Here is a 17105-nt window from a genome sequence, read left to right on the forward strand (position 1 = left end):
TGAAATTCTTGAATGATTATGCAAACGTTCGTTTTACTTGAAATATTTCAATAATATTTTAAGGTTCATAAATTATTTTTTTTAGTTATTTATTTTCATGTATTTATCACTATTTTTATGTTTTTGTTCTTGAATTTGTTATGTGGTTTTTTTTTATATTGTTGGTCGTTTCTGTTGAATAATTATTCATTGAGTAACACTCTTGTGAGAGGTCTCATTCGTGAGACGAGTCAACTCTACCCATATTTATAATAATAAGTAATAATTTTGGCAAAAAATGTAATACTTTTTAATGGATAACCCATATAAGAAACCCGTATCAAAAAAATGACCCTTGAGACTGTCTCATATGAGTTTTTGTCTTATTCATTTGAAATGATTGAGTGACGATCATTTATTTTGTTTTTCAAATTTTTTTTAAGCTGCTTGTTAATTCATTTTGTAATTTCATTGGAGTATCCCGTTACAAATAAAAAGACAGTGAAGATAGACACTAATCAAGCTTGTGTTGTTGCGAGTATATATTATGAAAAACTGAGTATATCATCTGATGAACATGGATCGCTGGAAAAACAAGTTTGAATGATTTTTATTGTATGGTTATGCTTTTAAGTTTGTTGTAAGTACGAAATTATTAATTATTAGGTAGACATTTTGTAAACTCAATGTAGTTCAATATGTTATTTAAGTTTAAGGGAAACCAATTTTTATGCGTGTTCTGTATTTTGTACAAAAGTTTAAGGTAATAGTACATAACTTGTATAATTCTTCGTCTTTCCAGATTGATAAATTGTTTTACTAAGATTGAATATATATGTCAACCAGCTAAAATAAATTAGGTTCGAATTCTTCTGAATTCAGAATAAATCCAAAATAATTTGGAACAATCTCAGATGAATCGTGATCCAATTCATGAATTTTGGTCATCTTATGTCGTGTATTATTTGGAAAATATATAAGTGAATACATCGTAATGAGATCACGTGTAATTGTGGGTGACAAAGATCGACCTTGACAAATGAAATTAAATTTGATTTGAATTGTCCCTGATTCTGAATAATTCCAAATATATTTGGAATAATATTCGAAATTTATCGCACAAGTACATATGAAATAGGAATGATGGACTCATTCTTTGCACACCGACAAATATGTTATGATTTGGTACATAATACACATCGTGATCTTTATTAGCAAAATTTTTTAACAGAATGGTGCTCTCATTGGGTCATTATCAATGTCTTCATCTTACACCTTAGACAAGAGTGAGACAAGACACATTACTAGACAAATACTTGGATGATGTTTCTACCAATCTCTAGGGATTGAAAACTCATATCCACTTGTGGTATGCAGTGTATTATAGGATATTGGTGCATGTTAACATGGTCATGCCTTCTTGTTTTGCAAATCAAAAAGAATATTCTGCATAATTTTGAGATTGTTCCTAATATATGCAATTTTGATCCAAAGTCACTTTTACTAGTAGAGTGTGATCTTTGTGGCCCAGAATGTTTGTACTACAATCGGAACACATTGTTTTCGATTCAGTAATATTTATCTCGTCTCTACGTACTAGTTGTGCTCGATCTCGCACGCACATGTTCTGAAAGATGAGCGTTATTAGAGTAAATGATATTTCTAAAAAATGAGAAAAAATCATATTAAACAAGTTACGAGTTTGGATTTTGGAACAATCTTTTTGATTTGCGGAACAAAAAGGCATGCCTATGTTAAAATGCACCAATATCCTATAATACACTGCATTACATAAGTGGAGAGGAGTTTTGAATCCCTAGATATTGGTAGAAACATCACCCCAAGTATTTTTCTAGTAGTGTGTCTTGCCCCACTCTTGTCTAAGGTGTAGGAAGAAGACATTGATCATGACCCAATGGGTGCACCATTTGTGAATGTTGATTGCCACTCAATGTAGACAATAGGAGTATATTTTTCTAAATCCAAACTCGTAACTTGTTTAATATGATGTTTTCTCATTTTTTATAACTATCATTTATTCTAATAACGCTCATCTTTCAGAACATGTGCGTGCGAGATCGAGCCAACTGGTACGTAGAGACGAGATAAATATTACTGAATCGAGAACAATGTGTTTCGATTGTAGGACAAACATTGTGGGCCACAAAGATCACACTCTACTAGTGAAAGTGACTTTGGATCAAAATGTCATGTATTAGGAACAATCTCAAAATTATGCAGAATAATCTTTTTGAATTGAGGAACAAAAAGGCACGCCCATGTTAACATGCACCAATATCCTATAATACACTGCATGACACAAGTGAAGAGGAGTTTTCAATCCCTAGAGATTGGTAAAAACATCACCAAAGTATTTGTCTAGTAGTGTGTCTTACCCCCCCACTCTTGTCTAAGGTGTAGGAGGAAGACATTGATCATGACCCAATGAGAGCACCATTTGTGAATGTTGATTGCCACTCAATATAGATAATAGGGGTATATTTTTCAAAATCCAAACTCGTAACTTGTTTAATATGATGTTTTCTCATTTTTTATAACTATCATTTACTCTAATAACGCCCATCTTTCAGAATATGTGCGTGCGAGATCGAGCACAACTAGTACATAGAGACGAGATAAATATTACTGAATCGAGAACAATGTGTTCCGATTGTAGGACAAACATTTTGGGTCACAAAGATCACACTCTAATAGTGAAAGTGACTTTGGATCAAAATGGGATGTATTAGGAACAATCTCAAAATTATGCAGAATAATCTTTTTGATTTGCGGAACAAGAAGGCATGCCCATGTTAACATGCACCAATATCCTATAATTCACTGCATAACACAATTGGAGATGAGTTTATAATCCCTAGAGATTGGTAAAAACATCACCCAAGTGTTTGTCTAGTAATGTGTCTTGCCCCACTCTTGTCTAAGGTGTAGGAAGAAGACATTGATCATGACCCAATGGGAGCACCATTTGTGCATGTTGATTGCCACTCAATGTAGACAATAGGGGTATATTTTTCAAAATCCAAACTCGTAACTTGTTTAATATGGTGTTTTCTTATTTTTTTATAACTATCATTTATTCTAATAACGTTCATCTTTCAAAACATGTGCGTGCAAGATCGAGCACAACTAGTATGTAGAGACGAGATAAATATTACTGAATCGAGAACAATGTGTTCCGATTGTAGGATAAACATTGTGGGTCACAAAGATCACACTCTACTAGTGAAAGTGACTTTGGATCAAAATGACATGTATTAGGAACAATCTTAAAATTATACAGAATATTAATCTTTTTGATTTGCGGAACAAGAAGGCATGCCCATGTTAACATGCACCAATATCCTATAATTCACTGCATAACACAAGTGGAGATGAGTTTTCAATCACTAGAGATTGGTAAAAACATCACCCAAGTGTTTGTCTAGTAATGTGTCTTGCCCCACTATTGTCTAAGGTGTAGGAAGAAGACATTGATCATGATCCAATGGGAGCACCATTTGTGGATGTTGATTGCCACTCAATGTAGAAAATAGGGGTATATTTTTCAAAATCCAAACTCGTAACTTGTTTAATATGATGTTTTCTCATTTTTTATAACTATCATTTATTCTAATAACGCTCATCTTTCAGAACATGTGCGTGCGAGATCGAGCACAACCAGTACGTAGAGACGAGATAAATATTACTGAATCGAAAACAATGTGCTCCGATTATAGGACAAATATTGTGGGCCAGAAAGATCACAATCTAATAGTGAAAGTGACTTTGGATCAAAATGTCATGTATTAGGAACAATCTCAAAATTATGCAGAATAATCTTTTTGATTTGCGGAACAAAAAGGCATGTTCATGTTAACATGCACCAATATCCTATAATTCATTGCATAACACAAGTGAAGATGACTTTTCAATCCCTAGAGATTGGTAAAAACATCACCCAAGTATTTGTCTAGTAATGTGTCTTGGCCCACTCTTGTCTAAGGTGTAGGATGAAGACATTGATAATGACCCAATGAGAGCACCATTCTGTTAAAAATTTTTGCTAATAAAGATCACGATGTGTATAATGTACCAAATCATAACATATTTGTAGGTGTGCAAAGAATGAGTCCATCATTCCTATTTCATATATACTTGTGCGATAAATTTCGAATATTATTCCAAATATATTTGGAATTATTCAAAATCAGGGACAATTCAAATCAAATTTAATTTCGTTTGTCAAGGCCGATCTTTGTCACCCACATTTACACCTGATCTCATTACGATGTATTCACTTATATATTTTCCAAATAATACACATGACATAAGATGACCAAAATTCATGAATTGGATCACGATTCATCTGAGATTGTTTCAAATTATTTTGGATTTATTCTGAATTCAGAAGAATTCGTACCTAATTTATTTTAGCTGGTTGACATATATATTCAATATTAGTAAAACAATTTAACAATCTGGAAAGACGAAGAATTATACTAAATTATACTAGTTATGTACTATTACCTTAAATTTTTGTACAAAATACAGAGCACGCATAAAAATTGGTTTCGCTTAAGCTTAAATAACAGATTGAACTACATTGAGTTTACAAAATGTCTTCCTAATAATTAATAATTATGTACTTACAACAAACTCAAAAGCATAACCATACAATAAAAATTATTCAAACTTGTTTTTCCAGCGATTCTTGTTCATCAGATGATATACTCAGTTCTTCAGAATATATACTCGCAGCAACACAAGCTCGATTAGTGTCCATCGTCACTGTTTTTTTATTTGTAACGGGATACTCCAATGAAATTACAAAATGAATTAACAAGCAGCTTAAAAAACAATTCAAAAAACAAAATAAATGATCGTCACTCAATCATTTCAAATGAATAAGATAAAAACTCATATGAGACAGTCTCAAGGGTCATTTTTTTGATACGGATCTCTTATATGGGTTATCCATTAAAAAGTATTACATTTTTTGCCAAAAGTATTACTTATTATTATAAACATGGGTAGGGTTGACCCGTCTCACGAATGAGACCTCTCACAATAGTGTTACTCAATTAATAATGATTCAACTGAAACGACCAATAATATAAACAAAAACCACATAACAAATTCAAAAACAAACACATAAAAATAGTGATAAATACATGAAAATAAATAACTAAAAAAATAATTTATGAACTTTAAAATATTATTGAAGGATTTCAAGTAAAACGAACATCTGCATAATCATTCAAGAATTTCAAACAATTAATAAAAGAAAATAAATAAAAAATTTAGACAAAAAAATAATCACAATCAATACAATAAGACTAAAAAAATAAAACGAACGATCTCCATAATCATTCAATAATTTGAATTGATATTATTTGGTTTCATGAAAAGTTGAGGGCAATTTCGTAATTTAGCATCAATTGGGGAGTTCAAACACATGTCAGGCTTTTGTCAGGTAGTGGAAACACATAATTTCTGAAATGGAGACTGAGAAACAAGTTAAGTTTGCCAACGGGGATTTATTCACAATTTCCCGAAAAATAAATAAGAAATGATAGTGAATAAAATTTTTGATTTGATTGATAGATTATTGTTGATTTGATTTGATTTGATTGATTAAATTTTATATAAAAATTATAAATTACTATTTATCCTTTTAAAAAATAAATAAAATATAAATAATATTATTTATAGAGGGTAATATAGTAATTTAAATTCAATGATTTGATTGATGTATGATAAATAATTAATGATTTGATTGATGTAAAACTATAATTAATAGATGAATAAATAATATGATGAGAAGAACGTAGGATTAGAAAGGATAAATTTGTACATGGATTATTAATAAGGCTACCAAACATAGCCTAATTATAAATAGAATTGATTTCAAAAGGAAATTCTACTTCAAACTATAAACTTAACTATATGAATCTAATATTCTATATAAAATAATAAATAAGAATTTTAATTGTGTATTTATCCTCAATATTTTTTTTAATTCTCGAAATTGTCAATTCGGATAATTTCAACCCAATCCATTGTGTTCCAAATTTACTTAAATACAAAATTACTTAATATGAAATACATTGTCGAGAAGTATTCTAAATTTAGGATACGGATTGTTATTATTATTATTAGTATTAAAAAACGTTAATAGCTTGAATTAATTTCGATAATATTCATTAAAATATAAGTACATAGATTAATTTTTTTTCATTGTTATCTTAATTGAATATTAATTTATAATTGTTGCTAATCCATCATTTAATTATTATATTATGCATTATTTTATCTGTTAAGTAATTAATATTTATCTTATAAAATTTAAAATAATATTAATTTTTAACATGATAATTAAGGTAATATTTAAGGTTATTATCATGACTCATTTACATAAAAAAAAAAATTATGAGTAATTGGTTCCAAAATAAAAAAAGTATGAATTCTGTATTGGGAGAGTATTAATCTCACTTTGCGACGTTGATAATCCACCCTTTAATTATTGTATCGTGTATTATTAATTTTAACATGATAAGATAAGATTTAAATTTATTATCATGACTTGTCTACGTAACAATTGTGATTTGTTAATCATTGGTTCCAAAATAAAAAAAATATGAATTATGTATGAGAGAATATTAATCTCACATTTCTATTAATATCTATTAATATATAGACCAAAATTTAGAGATCATTTGACAAATCCAATATCATACATGCTCCACATACTGGTATAAAAAAGTGGATTTGAAAATTTACGATGTTATTATCTAAACAATAAAAAAACATCTTAAGTCAAAATTTGAGTAATCAATTGAAATATTCGATAAATAATTATATTTTTACAATATATTTTCACACATTTAATTTTTAATTAATACAATCATAACAAAACATAAACAAAATAATTCAAATTAAAGCTGTGATAATGTATTCTATATAATAGAGTTTAGTTGTACGTGTTGCATATTTATACAGTTATTATGATTATTTATATAATGTTTATTATTTTAAATAATGGTTTTTTCATATTTTTAAAATTAGGAGTGATATGTAAAAATTTGATAATATAGATAGTAAAATATTTTGAACGTGAATAAGATATATGTTTGATTGAGATTATAAGTTACAAATTCACTAAAATATTTTTTTTCAATATTTTTAATTAAATTATAATTTAAATTTTTATAATTTGATAAGAGTATTTTCAATATTTAAAAATGTTACATCGAAGACATAAAAAACTATTATTCTAGCTAATACTCTGATGCTTTTTAAGATAGTATAACATACATATTAGTATTAAACCATAATAAGTTATTTTTATATGAAAAAATCCTAATGGGTCGGGCCCGGATTGTAAATGGGCTATCTAAAATTTTAATCCCGTCTCTAATGTATCTTAGACGACTTTATAAGATTTTATAACGAATAATTAAATCACAAAAACTATTCTTAGATGATCTCACGGGTTAATTTAGTGAGACGAATTTTTTTGGGGGGTCACGCATTAATAAAAATATTATTTTTGATGTCAAAAGTATTAGTTTTTATTGTAAATGTGAGTTTGGTTGACCGGTCTCACGTATCAGTCCCACAAAAAACCTACTCTAACTAATTAAATTGCAAGAGATAATATCGCGAATCATGTTTGATCCAATTTTGTGTAATTTAAACAGATATTGTTCAATGAAAATGATATGATATTAAGCAAAATCTATAAAGAAGTGGATTGATGGGTTTAATGTACTCAATTTATGTGGTCAATGGGTTTAATATATTCAATTAATTAATTCTGCTTAACGAATTTGCCAGGTGAATGAAAAATTAATCAACAAAATAATAGACTAGGGAAGGTGAACTTTCATGGTCTCACTTGTAGAAAAATTTAGAAAAATGTATCTATACATTTTTATACCATTTTTGAAGGCATTAAGGTGTAGATAAGTACATTCCGCAAGTCTTCTGATTCAAGCTAAGCACGCAGAAACCGCATTCGATTCAAGTCACCATGGCTGGTTAGTGAGTCTTCTGGCTGCATGTACCGATAACATCTCCGCGAAAAGATATATAGAACTCCTTGAACTATGGAAATGTTGAATTCAAGTCATTTATGTGCCATGGTTTTAAAATATGCTACTCGTCGCAAATCCCGTTTTTTGTTGTTGTGCGTAGACTTGAAACATAATGATCGAGTTTGCATGTTGGCAGTAGGCTGAGAAGTTCAACATGTTTTGATCTGGAATGATATTGTTTCGATCGAATTAAAATTCTGGTTTTGTTGATTAATGTGAGGCCATATGTATGAACTGCAGAAAATGGCTTGCATGCATGCATGGGATGTGTCCAGGTTTTGCTCGTGGAAATCAGAGAGAACTTTTAAATGTTAATTTGTGTTGGCTTGAAATTGGCTTTGCAATCAAGTCTTTTTTGTTAGAATTGAGCAAGTTATGCTCGATGTACCAAAACTTGTTCGATATATAGTGTAAGCAGTTGCTATCTTCTTTTTTTGAGTTTGGTAAGGATCCTGAAAATAATCTCAAAATATACGTTGTTCATACGAAAATTGTAGAGCCTTTTTTTCATCTTCAAAACGACACCAAAAATAATAAATTTGGTTTAGAACTGAGTGAGTTATATATGTTCAAAGTACAGAAACTGGTTCAGGATGAGATGCGTATGTATATATGTGGCTGAGCAAAATGCTGTGTTCCTGGAAATTTGCCTATAAATGCCTTGTTGCGCGATAGCTTGAATGCATTGAAAATTAAGCAGGGCAAATTTAACTCTTTTCATTTCAAATTACACATACGAAACACAGTGAGGTCGGTGTTAGTTCTTATCACATCCCGGCCCAAGCTCACACAAGCATAACTGCATGCACATGATGAGCTTTTATAGCAACTATTTCGTATTCTTCGTATCTTTAAAAAAAATTGACTATCTTCACCACTGATTCATATGCATTTATATATATGTGCATTCATGACTAGCATTGATGTTAAAGCATAGGATTAAAGAATAGCTCCTCCTTCATATAAAATGAAATTATTTTCAAAATATATTGGAACATTTTGCTAAAGAACTAACACTGGTTTCCACAGTTTATTGTTATCATTTGTTTGGGATCCATTTGTTGCCTCATTCTTTGTTACCATTCATGCATTACATTTACGTCTGCATTGAGGTATTGTTTAATTGGTAGAAGTTCTAAAAAAACACTTTTCAGCTTTCTTTCACAAAATTTCACCAAAATTCAAAATTTTGTAAAGAAAAAGTTGAAAAGTGTTTCCTAACTAGAAGTTCTTCCAAACATTATCGTAATAGGCATCATGCAATACACGTTTTTCTTATATTTGTTATATTATTTTCGGTTTATTGTATTGGGGACTCATCCCCAAATGAGGGATTGCTGTGGTTTGTTTTGTCACCAAGACAAGTTTTACAGGTTAAGCAAGATAGACTGAGCGAAGCATCGACTAGTGGAACTGATAAGTGAGCTAGTGTGTTTGGGTCGGTATTGTCCCATATATTTAGCATGTTTATGGAGTTCTATACATTTGCGGGATATGCATATCCCTATATATTTTTAGTATGCATTAGTATTGTCTACTTCAATGTGGAGATTCAATGTTATTACATGTTATGTGGTTGGTTTGTGCTTAGACCACACAAAAATCTCTCGGTTTACTTTTCTGCTCAATGACTCGAGCTGTTTGGAAAGAAGAAGATCTGTATGGACATACCTCAACTGTCATCGACGGGGGTTATTATCTGCGATCACATTGGTCAGATTGTTGCTGCTGCCTCATCTACCAATATTCGGAATCCTGGTTCGGTTCTTGGAGGAGAAGAACTCACGGCAAAACTGAATGGAATATTTTTATGCAAGCAATATGATCTGTCTCATTGCTCTGTATTTTCGGATTCGTTGGGAGCAGTCCAAAAATGATTGAGTCAATGGATTCCCTCTGCACTCAAGGTATCCTAATTAATCAGATTGAGGACTTGTTGGGGAGCAGTGTTTTTTCGGGTTTTCACCACATGCGTCGTCTTGCTAATTCGACAGCTCATATTTTGGCAAAACATGGTTTATCTTTTTCTCAGGCGATGACTTATTAGAATAGAAGTTCTGATCTTATTCCTTCTTGGTTATCTTTTAAATTGTAAGTACTTGCACGAGACACGTACATATAGGTGCAATGTAAATCAATGAAACTGCTTCTTTTATTAAGACATGCTCCTTAAGAATTCGCCAAACAAAGAATTTATTTCCAAAATAGTTCAGAACATGCTCTATAAGATACAAATATAATGTTACACGAAATAAATACATGAAATGCAGACTTATAATAAGAGAGATTATTCTCCAAAGACTCCATCCAAGAAACTTGTTAAAAGCATTGAGCTTTAAACCTTGAAACCCCCGTTCGCGTTTCTATAAATAATAATCTAGAAATATCGACTGATTGGAGACACCCCGCGACTCGTGAAGCCACGTCTCGAATCAAGAAAGCACACGTTGAGACGCCATCCTCTTTTTCCTCAACCTCTCGGCAACGATGAAGGCAAGTTCGAGAGATTGGGAAGCATTTAGTCTTGGATCGCAATGTGTGTGATAGCGAGAGCTCAAATCATCGTAGGTCACGGTTCTTGATCCTCCAATACATTCGGTCACGTTCTGACCGGTCATTTCCAGATGGATTCCACCCGGGTGACTTCCTTCTTGATCATGCACGTCAAAGAAAGCTCTCACCTCGGCCTGCAAATCACAGGTTCCATTTGCGTGTCATGTAAAAGCTCATTTACTTCCGCATTCCAAAGGGAAGGAATCATCTCATCAATCAAGCCTTTAAAGAAAGGGAATGTTTTTTCTCGAAAAAAACATCAAATATTTCATTAACCAGGGGCAAGTCATCGTGTAATGCGTCTACTACATAATACGTAATATGGAGTGTGGATAATGGAACAAGGCATATACGTTCCAAGTGAAAACAGATAATCGACAAGAAGTCATTAAAAAGTCTTGCACATATAATATAACATGCAACATGTTATATAATCGACAAGATTTGAGAGGATTTTAATTGGCTGAAAGTGAACGCAACATGTGACTACCATGTGAAAAGTAATAAATCAGGAGGGCAAGTGCTTAAATGATTAACATGCACCTACTTCCATAGTTGAACCTACAACCACCATTTGCAAGAACTGAATTGTTTTAAGATCCATAAATATTTGTCATTGAAATAATATCTTGTCGATACCATTCGCAAATCGACAAATTTGTGGCTAGTGTTTCTTAAAGTAACACTACAAGAGTTAAGCAAGAGAGCATTCAAAGAAATTGCTATAAGAAGGTGAGAAAAAGAGCATACATACCAAGATGGCATCGAAAGCACGTGTTTTGAGCCCACAAGGTGCCTTGATAGTGTTACCGTGCATTGGATCACAAACCCAAGTAACAATTTGCCCAGCTCTTCGAACAGCCCTGATCAAATGAGGAAGTTTCACTCTCATGTTCTCTGCACCCATTCTTACAATTACTGTGATTCTCCCCGGCTTGTTATCGGCATTAAGGATCTCAATGAGTTTAACAAGTTCATTCGGATCCATCTTTTGGCTCACCTGGAATGTCATTTTACCACAAAAGTCGGTCAGAGACGAGAAAATTCGAGGCGAAATTAGAATCCACTCAGCGGAAAATTTATACATTGCAATATTTAAACAAGATGGATACCTTGATACCGAGAGGATTAGCTACTCCTCTCAAAAACTCAACATGTGCACCGTCTAGTTGCCTTGTGCGTTCCCCGACCCAAAGCATGTGAGCCGAGCAACCATAATGGAGACCAGAAGTAGAGTCCTTTCTGGTGAGTGCTTGCTCATAAGGTAACAGCAAGCATTCATGGGACGTCCAGAATTCAGTTGTGGACATGACAGGATGGTCTATTGTAAGTCCAGCAGCCTCCATAAATCCCAAGGCTTCGTCAACCCTGTGCGCAAGTTCTTGATACCTGTTGGACCAATCGATCGTAAAGACATTAAGTAACATAAATCCCCCATTCTAAAAGTCAAGAAAATGAACAAGATAAGCTAAGCATGATTGGTTTCCACAAAGGCAATAATGACTATGAATTTTTTATTTTCAATGGATCCATGTGTAATCAAACATGTTCATGGATAGAAGTATTTCATATCAATAGATTTCAAATGCATTTTTTGTTGTTTACAGAAGTTGCACCGCAAACAATAATTAAAATGGATTTTAATTTCATCCAATAAAATGGTGATTTAGAATCCTTTTTAATCCATCTAAGTAATTTGTAAATAATTAAGCTAGGATTTGAGATTTCTTTATGTTTCATAGTTAACACTAAAATTATAATTTCAAATACTTCAATCCAAGCTAGGATTTGAGATTTCTTTATGTTTCATAGTTAACACTAAAATTATAATTTCAAATACTTCAATCCAAACGCAACCTTACGGTCATCACAACATCGTCCAAGAATTACTATTATTAATAGAGACTAGACACACCTGTCTCCCTGCTCACTGTGCTCAACAAAATCAAGATTCCATTGTGACACCCTCTGCATTGCAGCATAACCTCCCGTGGCGAAGGCCCGGAGAAGGTTAAGGGTCGAAGCGGCCTGGCAATAGGCCCGAACCATCCTCTCAGGATCCGGGATTCTTGATTTCTCATCAAAGGCATCACCATTTATGTTATCTCCCTTGTAACTTGGCAGCTTCACTCCATCCTTCTCCTCGTACTGATCTGATCTTGGCTTGGCGAACTGGCCAGCCATTCTTCCAACCTATTTATTACACATAATCCAAAATCTCAACTTCACAAAATTTGGATTTATGTTGTTTTTCTCCGGAGTTTAATAGAGTCAAAAATATTTCCTCAAAAACATAATCTAAAACAATAGGTTTCGAAAACAAATAAAATTGGACCATTTAGTACATGTGCTTTTGCAAACAAACACGGAAGCCTACAGATCAGTTGATCCTTAATTAAAACAACCAAGTATATGCATCTCATTTGAAAACGTAGGGTCCATTTTTCTTGGGATTAATCTCTTTTTTCGCTGCTCTTCTTTTAAAGGCGTATATTGACCTTTTTCTTTCCACAATTATTATTTGTCTCAAACCTTTCATTGTTTCTCCAATATTAACAAACATTTATCATAAAACATTAACATATCAAAGCAATCAACAAACAACTAATCCACAAATCATTGCCAAAAGTTCTCCTTTTTTTCTTCCACTTTCACAGTAGTTCTAAGAAACTGTAACATACGAGGCAATCTCCAAACCTTCTACTTGCCTACAGAAATGGCGTGACATACTATTCCATTTTAAAAATTAGGTATTCGGAAACAGAGGCTTTGCCCCACAAACGTTTTCTGGTTTAAAGCCTTACATCAAATTGATTATATATACAGAAAAATGGAAAATCTTCCAATTAAGTATATGAAATATCACTTGGAGATGTTCAGATCCTCCACCTAAGAGAAGTAGATAAGTGAAAGACAACCTCACAATCACATATAGGATTTCAAATACATAACCAATCAATCAACTAATCAATGATGGTGCAAAAAATGCAGCGGAAAAAAAAATCGATCTTTTACCTTGAAAACCGGCAACTGCCCACCGAAAGATAGAACCACACTCATCTGAAGCAGAATCCTGAAAGTGTCACGGATATTATTAGCACTGAACTCCTTGAAGCTCTCAGCACAATCCCCTCCTTGCAACAGGAAGGCTCTGCCCAATGCCGCCTCCGCCAGCCGCTCCTCCAGGCTCCTCACCTCTCCGGCGAACACCAATGGAGGATATGCCTCCATGGTGCTCAAAACAGACTGCAGATGCGCTTCATCTGGGTACTCCGGGAGCTGCAGCGCTTTCTTGGTTTTCCACGTGTCCGGTGCCCACTTGTCTGCAGACGTCGGAGGCGCTGGGGATAGGACGGTGGGTTTGTTGTTCGTGATGACGGGTGTTTTCGCAGGCTCCGCCGCGTGCACGGCGGAGATGTGGCGGCGGGCAGCCGGGTTATAAGCCAATGAAGCGGATTTATGGTGGGTTTGAGAGGATGGGAAGAAAACCTCGGGTTGAACAACGGATTTGGAAGACAGAGCAGCAGAGTTGGTGATCGCCATTATTCTTGAATGAGATTGAATTCCTCTCAAATCTTCGATCTCTTTGATTCAAGAAATGTTGAATGAAAGAGAGAAGAAAGAAGAATGGCAGATGGACTGACTCTACGCAAGAAGAATGCAGCGATAAATATATTATTTATACACAAAACACAAAGGCCATGTTTGGTGGCCGCTTTTCATTCAACTACTTCTGCTAGGTTTTAATGTCATGTCATTTTTTTTTCCCTCTTTTTTCCTTTTTCCTTAACCAAAAATATATAAATAATAGAAAAAAAAATTTTCTTTTTTTTTAATCAAACTACTAACGTCTAGCCAAGAATTCACCTATTCCAACAACTTGGACACCCTTGGAAGGAAATAATTTTTTTCCCTCCTATGATATCTATGTTATTTTATAATAGTTTTAGAGACTTATAAAAACTGTGAGAACACCATCTATTCTTTTTAGAGGTGTCAAAATGGGCTAGGCCCGTCGGGTTGGCCCGTCCCGCCATACAAAATAGGTAGGTTGGGTTGGAGATTTTTCAATCCGCCTAAAGTTGGGCCGGCCCGCCCCACCCCGCCAAATGGTGGGTTGTGATGGGTTGCGGGTTGCCCGCAAAAACCCGCCAAATTACACGTAGGCCCGCCCGCCCCGGCCCGCCTAATGGTGAGTTGCGACGGGTTGTGGGTCGGCCCGCCCCGCTGGCCCGTTTTGACACCTCTAATTCTTTGGATTTTTCTCTTTTCTTTCGCAATTAATTTTCTATTTTCTTTAATATTTTATTCATCTCTTCTACTCCATGTCTCAAGAAAACTGCTTCACGTTTTATCTCTTACTCAACTCATGGTTTCTCTTCCCAAAATGCTCATGCTTAGATACTGAACATATAAGTTTGTGAATATATTTCTCTCAATCTGTGGTCGCTTCGAATTTACGATTATGTTGCGTGTACTTCGATGACTAGTTTAAATTAATCATCATGAACATAATTTGATTATTATAAATTTTCTAATTTAATGCTTGCTATATTTTTATTCTTGAAATCAATTTTGAATTGTTTTGATAAAAAACGATAAATCACATTCAGCTATCTTTGAAACATCACTTATCTAATCAAATTTTTGTCACAGCTCAAATTCCTTCGTCCAAAGTTCCAAACCTCAGCATCGGAGAAAAGTAAATATATATATATATATATATATATAATTTTAAGCTCGATTATTTTATTTTAAATCAAAAACATATATTGCTTGAAAGTAACAAACATTAGAACTGGAAGCATGTGCGTGTGATTTAAAATATCTTAGGATTCATATGATATCTTAGGCACCGTTTGGTTTGAGTGATATGATAAGTAATCCATAGATAAGCAATATAATATAAATTAAAAATAAATAAGAAAAAATAGTTAATACGTTATTTGATTTGATGGATAAATTATAATTTATTTGATTTAATTGATGTAAAATTATTAATTAAAAAATAAATAAATAATATGACGAAAATAAGGCGAAATTGATTGGGATAAGTTATACATAGATTAATAATACATCAAACCAATCTATGCCTTACAATATTACGAATGCAATTTCCCTCATTTTTAGTCTATAGAATGAATGAGTTTTCTTGTTTTTCATTTTTTAGAAAATAAAAATTCTTGATTTCACTACTTACACGGAATATTTTTGGATGTTTCGAAATAAATAATAAATAAATTTAGAGAATTTCTGATTTTTTTATCAATTTATTTTTAAATATTGTGATTCTGTACAACAAATTAAAAAAATGCTCCACCTACTACGTTAGCTAAAATGTGTACGTAGCTCAAAACCAATTAAGTTAATGTCCAATGTTTATATTTCTAGTAAATGATAAAATATGTGCAATTATTGACCATGACCAACAGTTCAATAAACCACATCAATAAGAATATTAATGAGATAATTTAAAGTTTGAATGACTTACTTATTTTATTGATTAAAAATTTAAAAATGAATAGGGGAGATTAAATGATGCTTGTAACTAAACAAAAATAAAAATTATTTTAATTATTAGAATTAAATTAAATTTTTTATATATGAAAAAATAAGTGTTTTAATAAATATTATATTTTAAAAATATATATGATGACTAAATTGGGAATAAAATCATTAAATACAATTGAGAATAAGTAGGTGCAACATGCGGTTTGGTGAGGCAAATGCCAAGATCGATCACGTGTCAATGTTGGCTCTATGAGGTAGTTGATGCCATTTGACTCTGAAAACATAATGATTTCCCACGTTTTAATCTGTAATTTATTTTTTTAAAAAAATATATTATTATAAAGCTAAATGATAAATACCATAACAAGAAGTTTTTAAGTTGATAACTATATTATTATTGTTGTTGTTATTATCAGATAGGGGCATATACCATATGTAAAGATAAGATAGCCACAATTTTTGAATTGAACAAGAAGCTTTGAATTTTCAACACGTAGATCAGTAGTAACATTATCACCGGTCGAACTGATCATATACACAATGATGAATAATATTTTTAACATAAAAAAATAATTTTAAATTTTTGTAAAAATTAAACTTGGACCTAACTCAACTCAAAAGCTAGTTCAAGAGGTAAGATTTGTCTTTGTTCATATAAAGAGCTCCAGGTTTTTAGCCAACTTATGTGAGACGCAAATCAATACACCAACACACGCCCCTCACGAACAGAAATGAAATGGCTGGAGCGTAGATATATTAATGGATGGTCAACTATGGGATGAGTGAGGTCAACTATGGGCCGTCCAACGGAAACACGGGCTCTAATACCATGTTAATTAGAAATGAAACTTGAATCTAACTCACATCTTGAACTGATTTTTGAGGTGAATGAGGTCCAAGTTTCAATTCTAACATTTTTTAACCTGAAATCTCAAATCAAATTTAAGATTGTGTGTCAGATAGAAC

General features: G+C 32.6%; 1 protein-coding gene across 1 annotated transcript; it reads right to left on the reverse strand.

The window, feature by feature from the left end:
- Window positions 1–10244: 10244 nt before the first annotated feature.
- LOC140861507 (phospho-2-dehydro-3-deoxyheptonate aldolase 2, chloroplastic) lies at window positions 10245–14287 on the reverse strand. The gene is made up of 5 exons (XM_073264529.1): window positions 13644–14287; window positions 12544–12821; window positions 11741–12017; window positions 11383–11628; window positions 10245–10762 (listed from the first exon to the last, which is right to left on the reverse strand). The coding sequence occupies exons 1-5, from the start codon at window positions 14169–14171 to the stop codon at window positions 10508–10510; spliced, it is 1584 nt and encodes a 527-aa protein (XP_073120630.1). The 5' UTR covers window positions 14172–14287; the 3' UTR covers window positions 10245–10507.
- Window positions 14288–17105: the final 2818 nt, after the last annotated feature.

Source organism: Henckelia pumila, chromosome 4 (genome assembly GCF_033568475.1).
Source record: "Henckelia pumila isolate YLH828 chromosome 4, ASM3356847v2, whole genome shotgun sequence".
NCBI lineage: Eukaryota > Viridiplantae > Streptophyta > Magnoliopsida > Lamiales > Gesneriaceae > Henckelia > Henckelia pumila.